We start from the raw sequence: 11,678 nt of genomic DNA, 5'->3' as shown, positions 1-11,678 counted from the left end.
TGCAGTGCGAGAGAGCATAACCGAAACAGTTAGGCCAATAAAAATGGTGTCGCTGTATGCGGCGGCCCAACGCGTGTGAGCGAGAGCGCAAGAGAGCAGCGAGAGCAGCCGGTTTTCAGCAGCAACAGCCACCACCACCACCACCAGCTAAATACACCAAGCAGGTTTCTACGTGCGCGTGTGTGTATGTGTGTGTGTGTGCTGCAGCAGTTGGCTGTGACTGCGCAGCTGTGGTTGCGCTGCCGTCAGCGTTCAGTTGTAGAACAGACGTGATCTCAAGAGGACGTGTCTCTCTCTCGAGTTTGTTTTTCAGAGCCGCCGACGAGAAGTCGCACAACGTGAATTTGAAACGCCAGAAACGCAACATCGCATACAGCAGCAGCAAATGAACAGAACGCGTGCGTGCGTGTGTGTGTGAGACAGTGTATGTGTTAGTGAGTGTGTTTGTGTGATGAACGAGCGAATTAATTAAAAGATAATCAAAACAAATTAACAACACATATTTTTACTGAGCGACCCGCCAAGTGCCAATTTGAACTCGCGCGCACTTCTTGACAGTGCAATGTTTTAACCACAACAACAACAATTACTACATTAACAACAAAAACAACAATAACAATAACAGAAAACGCATTTGAAATCGCTGGCTTTATGTTAAAGCTGTCCAGCAACGCGACAACAACACCAGCAAGGAGCACAAACAGCAGCAGCATCAGCAGCAGGAGCAAGAGCATGACCGTGACTGGACTGCGTCAAACGATGACCAGCCCGACGGTGCCGCCAACCACAACGCTGAGCAGCAGCTCCGGCAGCAGCAACAGCAACAGCAGCAACACGCTGACCTCCACCGCCGGCAGCGCTGCACTGCATCCGCTGTCAAGTCCCACATCGCCGTCGGCACTGCTGCTCGCCCATCAGCAACACTTGCTGGCCCAACACCAGCAGCAACAACAGCAGCAACAGCAGCAGCAACATCAACAGCAACAACAACAGCAACATCAGCAAGCATTACAGCTGGCTGCAGTGCATCCGGCGCCTCATCATCTGCACAAGAGCAGCTCCAGGTTGAGCAATTTCAGTGTTGCCTCGCTGCTAGCGGACACACGACCCCGCACTCCAAATGCCAGCGATGCGCCCACGAACCTCTCCAGCTCCGCAGCCACATCGCCCATCTCGCAGAGCAGTGCAGCGGGCACACCGCCACCGCCTCCGCTCGCCGTTGTGCCCACAGTGCCGCCCACGCATGCATTTCATCCCGCCGCCGTAGCCCATCACGCCCACTTGCTGCATGCGGCGCATGCGGCGGCAGCAGCGCACGCCCAACAACAGCAGCAACAGCATCAGCAGCAGCAGCTCGCGATGGCGCAACTGCGTCAGGCTCAGGCGCAAGCCGATGCCCGTGCCAGCTCCCCGCCCGCCTCCGCCTCGGCCAGCTCAACGCCCAGCTCCACACCCGTAACGCATGCAATTGGCGCCAGCTCCACGCCCGCCAAGAACGAACGACATTCGCCGCTCGGTGGCAGCAGTCACACGGACTCGGAGTTGGAGTATGATGAGGATATGCTGCACGAGCATGAGGGCGGCGAGCACGATGAGGAGGAGGATTCGATTGTGGACATTGAGGACATGAATGCGGACGATTCGCCACGCTCCACACCCGACGGACTCGACAGCAGCAGCAAATCCCTCGAAAGTTCGCATGGTGCCGCGCCTGGCTCTGGTCCAGGTGCTGGACAAATGGGCGCCTCGATTCTATCGCCAGCTGCATTGGCCGCCAGCGGTCATGTGCCCATCCGACCGACGCCATTCACAGCTCTCGCAGCTGCCGTCGCCTGGGGCGGCATGGGAGGCGGAGTCCCTTGGCCGGGAGCTCGTCAAATGCCGCCCTTTGGACCGCCGGGTCTGTTTCCGGGACAGGGATTCGGAGGAGGTAAGCATCGATATACAAATTACAAATTCAACTACTCCACAGTTTCTAGAATGTGTGTCAATTTGCAGGCAATTAAATAGCACAACAACTGACAATAGCCAAATATGTAGTCGCAATAATTTGAGCAAATATTTAGTTAGTTTGCTTTCGTCAGTCTAAAGAACATAAACTACAAACATATGTATGTATATGTTAGTATAGTGTTTTATGCTCATTTTATTTTGAATAGCAAACAAACCGTTTGGGAATCAGTTTAAAATGTTATGGAAAGTTTTCATAAATCAAGCATTTTAACAAATTTGATTTTAGCATTTGTCGCACAATTTCCAAAACAAAACAATATAATTTACTTACTTAATTATAACATTCTAGTTATCAGTATTTTCTAAAGTGTAGATATTCTTTTTTAATTATCAATTAATATTTAATTGACTTTAAAAAAATTGAGAATTCGATCCATTATTTCTAGATAGCACTTAAATTTACTTACGAAAATTTAAAGTAATAATAAAAAGTAAATACTTAAAAAATCATTAGCAATTTAGTTGATTCAAATGTGATTGCTAATTAAAATATTCCACTCTATAAATTATGTTCTGATTCAGTAATTACAACAATGTATTAGTAATTTATTCAAATAACTTATCAGAAAATATTTAGTTATTTATATATTTATAGTACAAATCACTGGCAATTCAGTTTACTTAATAATATAATTGACTCACATTCATTTCCTTTAATAGTATATACATTTAGTTATATTCATAAATAAGTTCAGTGTCTGTAACTATTAAATTCATTCGGTGTTAATTGATATTAACAACTTAAACAAGCATTTCCACAAATGCAATGAAACAGTGTAATTGGCTTCAGAGTGAATTGAGTTATTTTGGGAAATATCTTTACAGTTAGTCACTTATACACAGCACAGTCAATAAGCTGTATCAATAGATTGTTGTCTCCATTTTGTTAGTTTAATTGAATTTAACTGACCCGCGCCTCAATTGTCGACAGCATTTGCGATAATGGCTGCCATTGGCGGCCATCGAAGCTGCGGGTGCTCAACCTCCCTGCCCCTTTCCCTGCCCCTTTTCCTTACCCTGCCCTCCCTCCTCTCCCTTGCTGCTGTTGTGGGGCTATTGCCTTCACCCCTGCCCTCTCTCTCACACACATAGCTGTCTCTCTTTCGCTCTGTCTGGTGGCTGTAGTCAAAGTGCGTGGAAATTATTCCGTCGCTTTAAATAAAACAATGAAATGCTCTTGATTGCAATGAACATTTCACTCGTCGAATAATCCACACAACATCATTATTATCATTTACTGTTGTTGTTGTTCTTGTTATTGTCGCGTCGGTTTTGATTTAACTCAATTGTCGCGTCTGCTTATTCATTATTGCATTGGGTTTTTTTTTTTTTTTTTTTGGTGTTTTCCGGTCTATGTCAGCCCCCCAATATGCCACAAATTATACAAGTACTTGCCGTACTATATTTGTGTTATATGGTATATGATCATATATCTGACTAAACTGACTGGCCAGACTAATTGAAGCGAGTCTGACAGGTCTGGTCTGATTTGTAATCTGCATGCACAGTTCACACTTTTCTTTAGCATTTTCCGGCAAGAAAAACACTGACCAAGCGCTTGCAACACTCATTGCAACTCTTGCTGTTGGTCACACCTTGTTGCAATTCAGGACATAGACTAGATGGAAAAAAAAGACCCTAAAAACTCCGACGGCTGACAGACATGTGAACTTTACCATTTGCCAAAGGGGCAAAAAACCTATCGCGAACTTTGCATTTCCGTCCACCAACAATAACAATATAAACAAGCCAAGTTGTTGCTGCTGCTGTTCTTTTTGCTCTGTGTTGCATTGTTTTATAAAGCTGTCAACGCTCAGACGCCCATGAGAGGCGCCACTTTCAACATTGGTTTTTTTTTGTTGTTATCCGATAATTAACATAGGAGCAGTCATGAAAGCAGCTGTAAATAAATATTGAATAGGAAATTGAGTAACTGTTAGTTACTCATTGGAAATTAGTAACTAAACAACAATTAATAATATAATTAGTTAGAGTGTTTTCCATAGTTAACAAATTATTACATATTTAGTAAGTTTGCTACAAATTTGTATAGTTTCAGAAACTATATTTCTGTTCTTATTTGCTTCTGTTTGAATTGCTCTCATATTAAATAAGAAATGAGCTAATAGTTATTCATAAGAAGTGTTTTTTTTTATCAAAATATTTTCAAAATTTGTTAAAAGTATTTGTAGTTTACTACAGTTCATTTCCTTTCTTATATCAACTATTGAAATTGCTGTCATTCAGTCATCAGCTATCCACACTTTATTAGCTCGCTTAAAGAGCCCATTCAAATTGTCTTTAAACTGACAGCAGCAGCCACAACAACAACAACAACCAGATCAAGAACAAAAAACTATTTCAAACATTTGCCGCTTATTTTGTCATTTGCTGTCAACTGCAGCTCCACTCACACACAGATACATACACACACACTCTCATACACAGATACTTCTGCTTGCTGTGTACAACTTTATTTCATTTTGGCAGCTGTTTTTTTCGTGTTCGAAGTCTCATCCTCAGCAGGTCTCATTAGCGCAGCAGGTTGCCTTGAACTCTCCCTCTCTCTCACTCTACAACTCCCTCTCTTTCACTCGCTGTGTGACCTGTGCCGCTATCTGCAGTCATATTATGTCAAGTGTTAGGTACTTAGTGCCTTTTTGAGGCTGTTCAAACGCAAAGTATCTTTGTCTCTCCAAATGTATCTGTATCTTTCAATGTATCTTTAACTGGTCAAGAACGGTAGCCCTTGGGTCTGCTTATCAGCGGCGCTAGTTTCATGTTTTCTTCATGGCTGATTCAATTAAATGGGAAATACCACAGGCTGGCATCTTAAATGCGCCTGCGATTAGGGAACAGAACACACAGGTGGTGTTGCAACGTTGTGTGAGGCCATTGGAAGATGCCTTCGTCATGGGCTTATGCTTTTGCAGTTGAGGGCCATGGCAATTGATTTACATTTACGTGCAGTTAAAATGCCTTCGGCGTTGGCTTCATAATTTAACTAATTGCAAAGCGCAGGCAAGTCACGTACTTTATGGCAAAGGAGTGTAGGCAAAGGGTTACGAAGGGGGATTTCTCTTGTTTCTTTTGTTTTTTTTTTTTGCTAATGCAGCTGCAATTCTTGGCAGCCATTATAGAAATTAATTTTCAAGCTGAACAAACGAGCAACAACTTGGGAGTCATTGCATAAACACAAACAACAGAAGCAGCAGCAGAAGTACACACACACACACATACACATATAATCTGTGGGAATGAGATAGAGAGAGAGAGGAGCCACAACTGGCAAACTGGTAGGTGTGGCATGTCAGCTACGCCCACCTAAGCACGCAATTTTTATTTGCAGCCAGGCAGCAATTTAAACGTTGACAGACGGCGACAGCCGACGGCTGGGCTGCAGCTGGGCAAAAGAGGTGAAAAGAGTAGAGAGAGGAAGAGTAGAGAAGGAGGGGAGAGCGGGGAGTTTGCATGCGTTTTAACACCATTCGCAAGAGGCCCCAAGCGAAGACGCCAAAAGCCAAAAGCTAAAATAATATTTGCATTCTGCACGCCATCTAACGTGCATAAGCTGTACTAAATACACACACACACACACACACACACACACATAGTTGCATGCCATGCACTGTGGAGCAGAGGGGAAAAGCAGAGAGGGGACGGAGGCCACTGGGTTGAGGTGTGCTGGCGCAGACATTTTGATGTATGTTTTGGTAAATAAAATTTATTTGCATTAAATTACCAGGCCAGACAAAAGCCACGGGGCAAAGAGTGTGAAGCGAGGAGGCAGAGAGGGGGGCACGAGGGGTGTCTGCCAATGACTTGCATATGTGGTGCCGCAAGGTGTTGCTGGCGCAGACATTTGGTTATTTCATATACTGTAGACACATGTTGCCAGACAACGGCAAACATTTGCTAAATGTTTGTAGACAATTGGTAGTTCAACTAATTTGGCTCACTGTGGCGCTCTCTCTCTCTCTCTCTCTCTCTGTCTCTCTCTTTCGCTCGCTTTGAGTGTGTGTACAGCTGAGTAATTAAAGTAAAAGTGGGCAGCAGAAGCTGCGTGTTTAAGGCATCGTGTGCCCAACCCACATGGACTGCTCTCAACTCCCCCTCCACCTCTCGACTCGTTATCGTCGCTTATCTTGCACAGAGGCAGCCATTGCTGATTAAAATATGCACCTCAATGCCTCCACATTCCACATTGCAAGTGTTCGCGCTGGACAACTTGGGGCCAACATGCAATGCGACAAGATTTGTCCACTGATCGCGCCCAGTTCTCAGACTTATCTATGGCAGCCGGTTTTAACACGCTCTTTGCTAATTAATAGGCTCTAATGTGGAGCGGAGCAGCGGAGTGGAAAAGGGAAGAGGCTCACTTATCAGGTTTACAAATTAGAAAATACTGCGCGACATAAGAATAGGGTATTCAAGTTAGACTGATTGATGCAGGTCAATTCCAATTAAACGTTTCACTGCGATCATCAACATCATCATGATCAATTGCATGCTTCTCCACCTACGTATTTGGTGCTAATTAAAATCCTTCATTATGAAATCAGCTGCTCCAATCAGCAGAGACAGACAGAGAGCAGCTCTATCCCCATAGCTGTGGCCGTTTGACCGTAAGCGTGTAATTGCATTAAACCAAACCATTTGACTCGATTTTTACTCCAATCGATTGCAAAATGATTTTCACTACAGAAACCTGTGTCCGTCCGTCTGTCTGTCTGTCCGTCCGTCTGGTTGCCCTGTCGCTGTTGCTGCCTATTTGGCTATGCGAAAACGCTTTAATGAAGAATTAATTGCCAGCAATTTGCAGCGCAAATCAATCCAAGCGTTGTCACCGGTGTCGTGTCGTATCGAGCATGGCCATAGAGACATAGAGAGGCCTCTATATCGCGATACGATACGATATACGCGTAAATTTCACAATTGCTGTTTGCCGTTGTCGCTGCTGTTGCTGTTGTTGCTGTTGTTGCTGATCGAGTCTTATATGTCGTCGTCTACAATACACCGGAGAACTCAAATTAATTGAAAATCCATTACAAACATAGGCTAAATGTCACAATTGGCGTTTGTGGCATGTATTTGCACTGCCAGCGGCAGCGGCAATGGCGATGTGGCGATGGCGACGCTGGCGACGTATTGCCCCAGCCACAGTCACAGCAACGGCAACATGCAGCAGCAGCAGCAGCAACGAGCAACAACAATGGCAACAACAATGCCTATAAAAGCACAAAAAGGCGAAAACAAGTCTCGCACTCTGGTTTGGACGTGCGTGGTCGCCTTCTCCTCTTCTACTTCTCTTCTCTTCTCAGTTGGATCTGTTGCAGGTTATTTGTGCAACAGGCAGCCGAAGCCATTGGCTTAGTTGATCCGGCAACAACGTAGAGGCGGGAGGTGGATAAACGAAGCTATTCAATTCCACTTGCTTTAGTTTTACTTCGTTTTATTTTGCTTTGCTTTGGCCTGCAATGGAAACCGAAACCCCATTCCAGCAATTTAGCGACAAATGAGCAATTAATTTTGAAATAAATGCAAAAGACTGCAAATACGTATAACTAGTCGAGAGCCAGAGAGAGCGAGCGAGAGAGAGAGAGAGAGCGATGATCGGGAGAGAGTGCGAGATTCGGATATTATAGAAATGATTATTTTTATGAGGCGAGTTAAAGGCATGTGACAAAAGCAGCCAAAGCTGTAAAACTTGACCGCATCGTTTATATGCTAATTTGGCAACTAATTTATGGCCATCACAACAAGAGCGACAACAACAATAAATATACCTACATATGAAAAAAAAAGAAACAACAGAATATACAATATATATTTATGTATATTTATAGATGCAATGCGACGTCGTTGTCGTCGTCGTCGTCTTGGAGTCTGTAACAAATTTCTCAGTGCTGCTGGGGCGCATCATGATCATGATGATGATGCTGCTGCTGTTGATGATGATGATGATGATGATGATCATCGTCGTTATCTCGGGTTTTCACATTTCGTTTCACCTTGTTAGGCCATACAAAACGCTTTTACGAGAGAATGCATTCAATATACAACCAACACATACAGAAATATAATGAAATTATATGCATATTATTGATGCAGCAACAACAACAATAACAACATCTGGGGAGATAAGCGCCCAATCTGTACGATCGAGCTTGGGGCATTAACATAACTCTGACATGTCACACTAATTACTTAATGAGCTGATCAGCCCCAACTTCGTTTCCCAGATGCAAATGCAACCGTCCGAAATCGATGATTATTAGTTTTAGGACTGGACACATGTTTTCAGTTGACATTTATTTGTTTATCGTTCGGACATAATGTGCCACAAAATAAATGTGAGTGTGTGTGTGAGAAACTGTTGCAACTTGTAATGCGCTGCCAGACGCGTTGTCTAGAATTCCAACTGGAATCTGGCTGCTTGGGAACATTAAGAGATTTACAATATACAAAATTCCTCTGTCCTTTTCCATTGTTGTCGTTTAATGCATCGTTTGGCAATGCATAAAAAGCAATTACTACACAACAATTTTTGGTTTGTCACTCGGCAATTTCAATTTGTGTAATTATGCGTAAAATTAAAGCGTTGCATATCATTTGGCTTGGCTCTTCAATTTGATTTCGCTGCTGCTGAACGATGTCTTCGTTTGCTCAGTTTGTCGGCTAAACAAAATGCTCCATAAATTACGCGTGCCTGTGCGCCTTCAGACATCCGAGTTGAGACACTGGCGACTGACGATCAAGTACGGATACGATACGGGTTGCCTGCTGCTGCTGCTGCTGCTGTTGCTGCGGCTGCTGCTGACTGACCCGGGGATGCATCTTTAAAATGCCATTTGCATCTTTGTGGCTTGGCGCTGGCAGCTCCATGGCAAGCTCATTACTTTCATTAACAACACTCCAAGCGAATGCCACAGGCGCACGATGAACCAGCAGCTGCATCTGCCCTCCAGAATCCTCTCTCCCTCCCCGATCCCTGCCTGATCTCCCTCCCTCCCTTCGCCCAACTTCAGCGGCTGCTTTATAAGGCATGCACGTTTTTTGCTTTTGCTTCGTTTTGTTTGTGTTTGTGTTTGTGTTTTTGGTTTTTTATCCTCGTCGGCTGTTGTCTTGGTCTTTGTTTGCCAAAACAAAATGCCCAAATTAAAATTGTTTTACCAGTCAGCAAAAGAGAGAAAGAGACAGTCCAAGAAAGCGAGAGCGAGAGAGAATCGAACTGGGGACATTGCATTTCCCGTCGCTGTTGCTGCAACTTCCAATGCGACTGCGACTGCGACTGCTGCTTTGTATGACAAATAGTTTAGACAGCAAATTTATTGGCCACTTAAAGGAGTAATTACCGTTTGCTGTAGACGTTGCCGTTGCCTGTGCCGTCGACTGCTGCTGCCGCTTTTAGCAGTGACAAGGCCAAGGACAGACAGACAGACGGACAGACGTTGACAGCATCTCATTCGCTGTTTCAATTGTATGCAAATCTTTGCGGATTTAGTTGCTTTTAATTGGCCTCAAATGACACTTTTGTGAATACACGAAACTAATCACGTAATCAACATGAAACTAATCAACACTTTTCCACTCTCTCTCTCTATCATTTTAGATGCCAATGAACCACCACGCATCAAGTGCAATCTGCGCAAACATAAGCCCAACCGCAAACCCCGCACTCCCTTCACCACACAGCAGCTGCTCTCGCTGGAGAAGAAGTTCCGCGAGAAGCAATATCTCAGCATTGCGGAGCGTGCCGAATTCTCTTCATCGTTGCGTCTCACCGAGACGCAGGTGAAAATTTGGTTTCAGAATCGACGCGCCAAGGCCAAGCGGCTGCAGGAAGCGGAAATCGAGAAGATCAAAATGGCGGCTCTGGGACGCGGGGCGCCGGGTGCACAGTGGGCAATGGCCGGTTACTTTCATCCGAGTCTGATGCATCTGGGATAAGTGGCGGCCAAGTTGGTGTGCGCTCCCAAGTAACACGCCAGCAAAAAATACAACAAAAAAACAGCCAGAACTTCAACCAAATAACTGAGCCACGCCCTCGGCCCCAGCTGCCAGCACGCCCCCTAACAAAAAAGAAAGAGACGTGCTTGCTTAAAGTAAAGAAAAAAAACCCCAAAATTTTGCTGTGATGTTAGCGCATTTTATTTTACGATACTTCCAAATGTTGTTTAAAATGCACTCTGTAAATACTGTAAGCATAGTGAAAAAGAAGAGCTGCAATGGAAAGCGAAGAGAGAGAGAGAGAGAATGAGAGTAAGAGGGAGAACGTTTCGATAGCGAACTCTGTAAATATCAAAGCAAAAGCAAGCGAAAAATGTTTCCTAATTGTACATAAAATTAGCATGTAAACCTAATCAAGAATTCTTAAAAGCCAATTTGCGTTTAAGAATTGTTGCAACTAAACTACTGTATAGAATTTCAAAAATATTTAAATTACAAAGCAAACAAAACAAGAAAAAAAAAAACAAAACAAAAACGAGCGCAATGACATCGTAATTCATTAATTTATTTGTGAAACTCAAGTCAATAAACATATAAAATGAAAATCGACCCAAGCTTAAGCCGTAAATGATATTTGATTGTATTGTATTTTATATTAAGTCTAGTTAAACGAAACAAGAAAAAACGCATGTATTTAAAAAATACCTTTAAGGAATTTAACTAAAAATCAGCTATAACTATGCCGTTAATTATACATTAAACCTAATATATAATACACAAACCTATATAAATATATAGCTCATACATTCATATTAAATACTACCATATAGTGTTAATCCTCTGTAGTTGTTTACACTTAAATCATAAAACAAAAAATCCCCAGAAAAAATTTCAAAAAAACATTAAAAAAATCAACAAAAAATCAACCGAAAATATATAATTATACGAAAAATTTAAAACGAATCTTCTTTTATTTAATTGCATAGCAACAAACTAAGAACTTTTTGCCCCGATCTCAGAAAAATATACATGTTGTGTATATATAATATAGCTCGTCTATTTCTGAATGATGTAAGCGCTCAGATTTGCAGGTTTGAATGAATTCACACAACCTTTCGAAGCAATTTGTTTGTCGGAATTAGCCAGATCTGATAAGAAATCTGTTTTGAACTGAACTATATAAAGAACATATTTTCAGCATGTGCAAAGTTTGTTTTTCAGCCATGAGGTACGTTAAAAGTCAAGCTAGACGAATGGGTGTTGTATGATTGATTGCTGATCAGGCGCAATTATAGCTAATAATCAACGAACCTGACTTGACAAAGTCCCTTTTGTGGACTGGGTTGGGCAACGGAATTACTCAATCTGCGTATACTTAATATTAGTGTGTCGAATAGTTGTGTAAGATGCATATTTGAATTACTTACGACATGCAGAACGATTGCATCACATTTGTTTATCGCAAAACGATTTACTTTATGTAGTACGTGTTATATAGAATCAATAATTGCTGATGCTGGTGATGTTGATGCTTAATTGCGTGTAAATTCAATCGCCTGAATTTCACAATCTTTCAGTTAAGTGCGAAAAGGCGAAGAAGCAAAAGCGCCAGCGCATGCTTATCAACGATCAATTAATATTTAATTAATCAGGCGATGGGGGCTATGGGGGAAGTGGCGGGTGAACATGGCGTATGCGTATTCTTGTTTACTCGA

General features: G+C 42.9%; 1 protein-coding gene across 1 annotated transcript; it reads left to right on the top strand.

Annotated features, from left to right (window-relative positions):
• Positions 1–249: 249 nt before the first annotated feature.
• Positions 250–10,567, top strand: LOC133837117 (muscle segmentation homeobox). Its single transcript, XM_062267778.1, has 2 exons — positions 250–1,930; positions 9,626–10,567. Exons 1-2 carry the CDS (start codon positions 652–654, stop codon positions 9,961–9,963), a joined length of 1,617 nt encoding a protein of 538 aa, XP_062123762.1. The 5' UTR covers positions 250–651; the 3' UTR covers positions 9,964–10,567.
• The last annotated feature ends 1,111 nt before the right edge of the window (positions 10,568–11,678 follow it).

Source organism: Drosophila sulfurigaster, chromosome 2R, assembly GCF_023558435.1.
Source record: "Drosophila sulfurigaster albostrigata strain 15112-1811.04 chromosome 2R, ASM2355843v2, whole genome shotgun sequence".
NCBI lineage: Eukaryota > Metazoa > Arthropoda > Insecta > Diptera > Drosophilidae > Drosophila > Drosophila sulfurigaster.
Note: the sequence above shows the minus strand (reverse complement) of the source record. Positions and strands in the feature narration are given on the sequence as shown.

Excerpts from the sequence above, each read along its gene's own strand:
- LOC133837117 (XM_062267778.1), top strand. The coding sequence starts at position 652 with ATGTTAAAGCTGTCCAGCAACGCGACAACAACACCAGCAAGGAGCACA. Across the intron at positions 1,931-9,625 it reads GGGACAGGGATTCGGAGGAG|ATGCCAATGAACCACCACGC; the intron begins GTAAGCATCGAT and ends CTATCATTTTAG.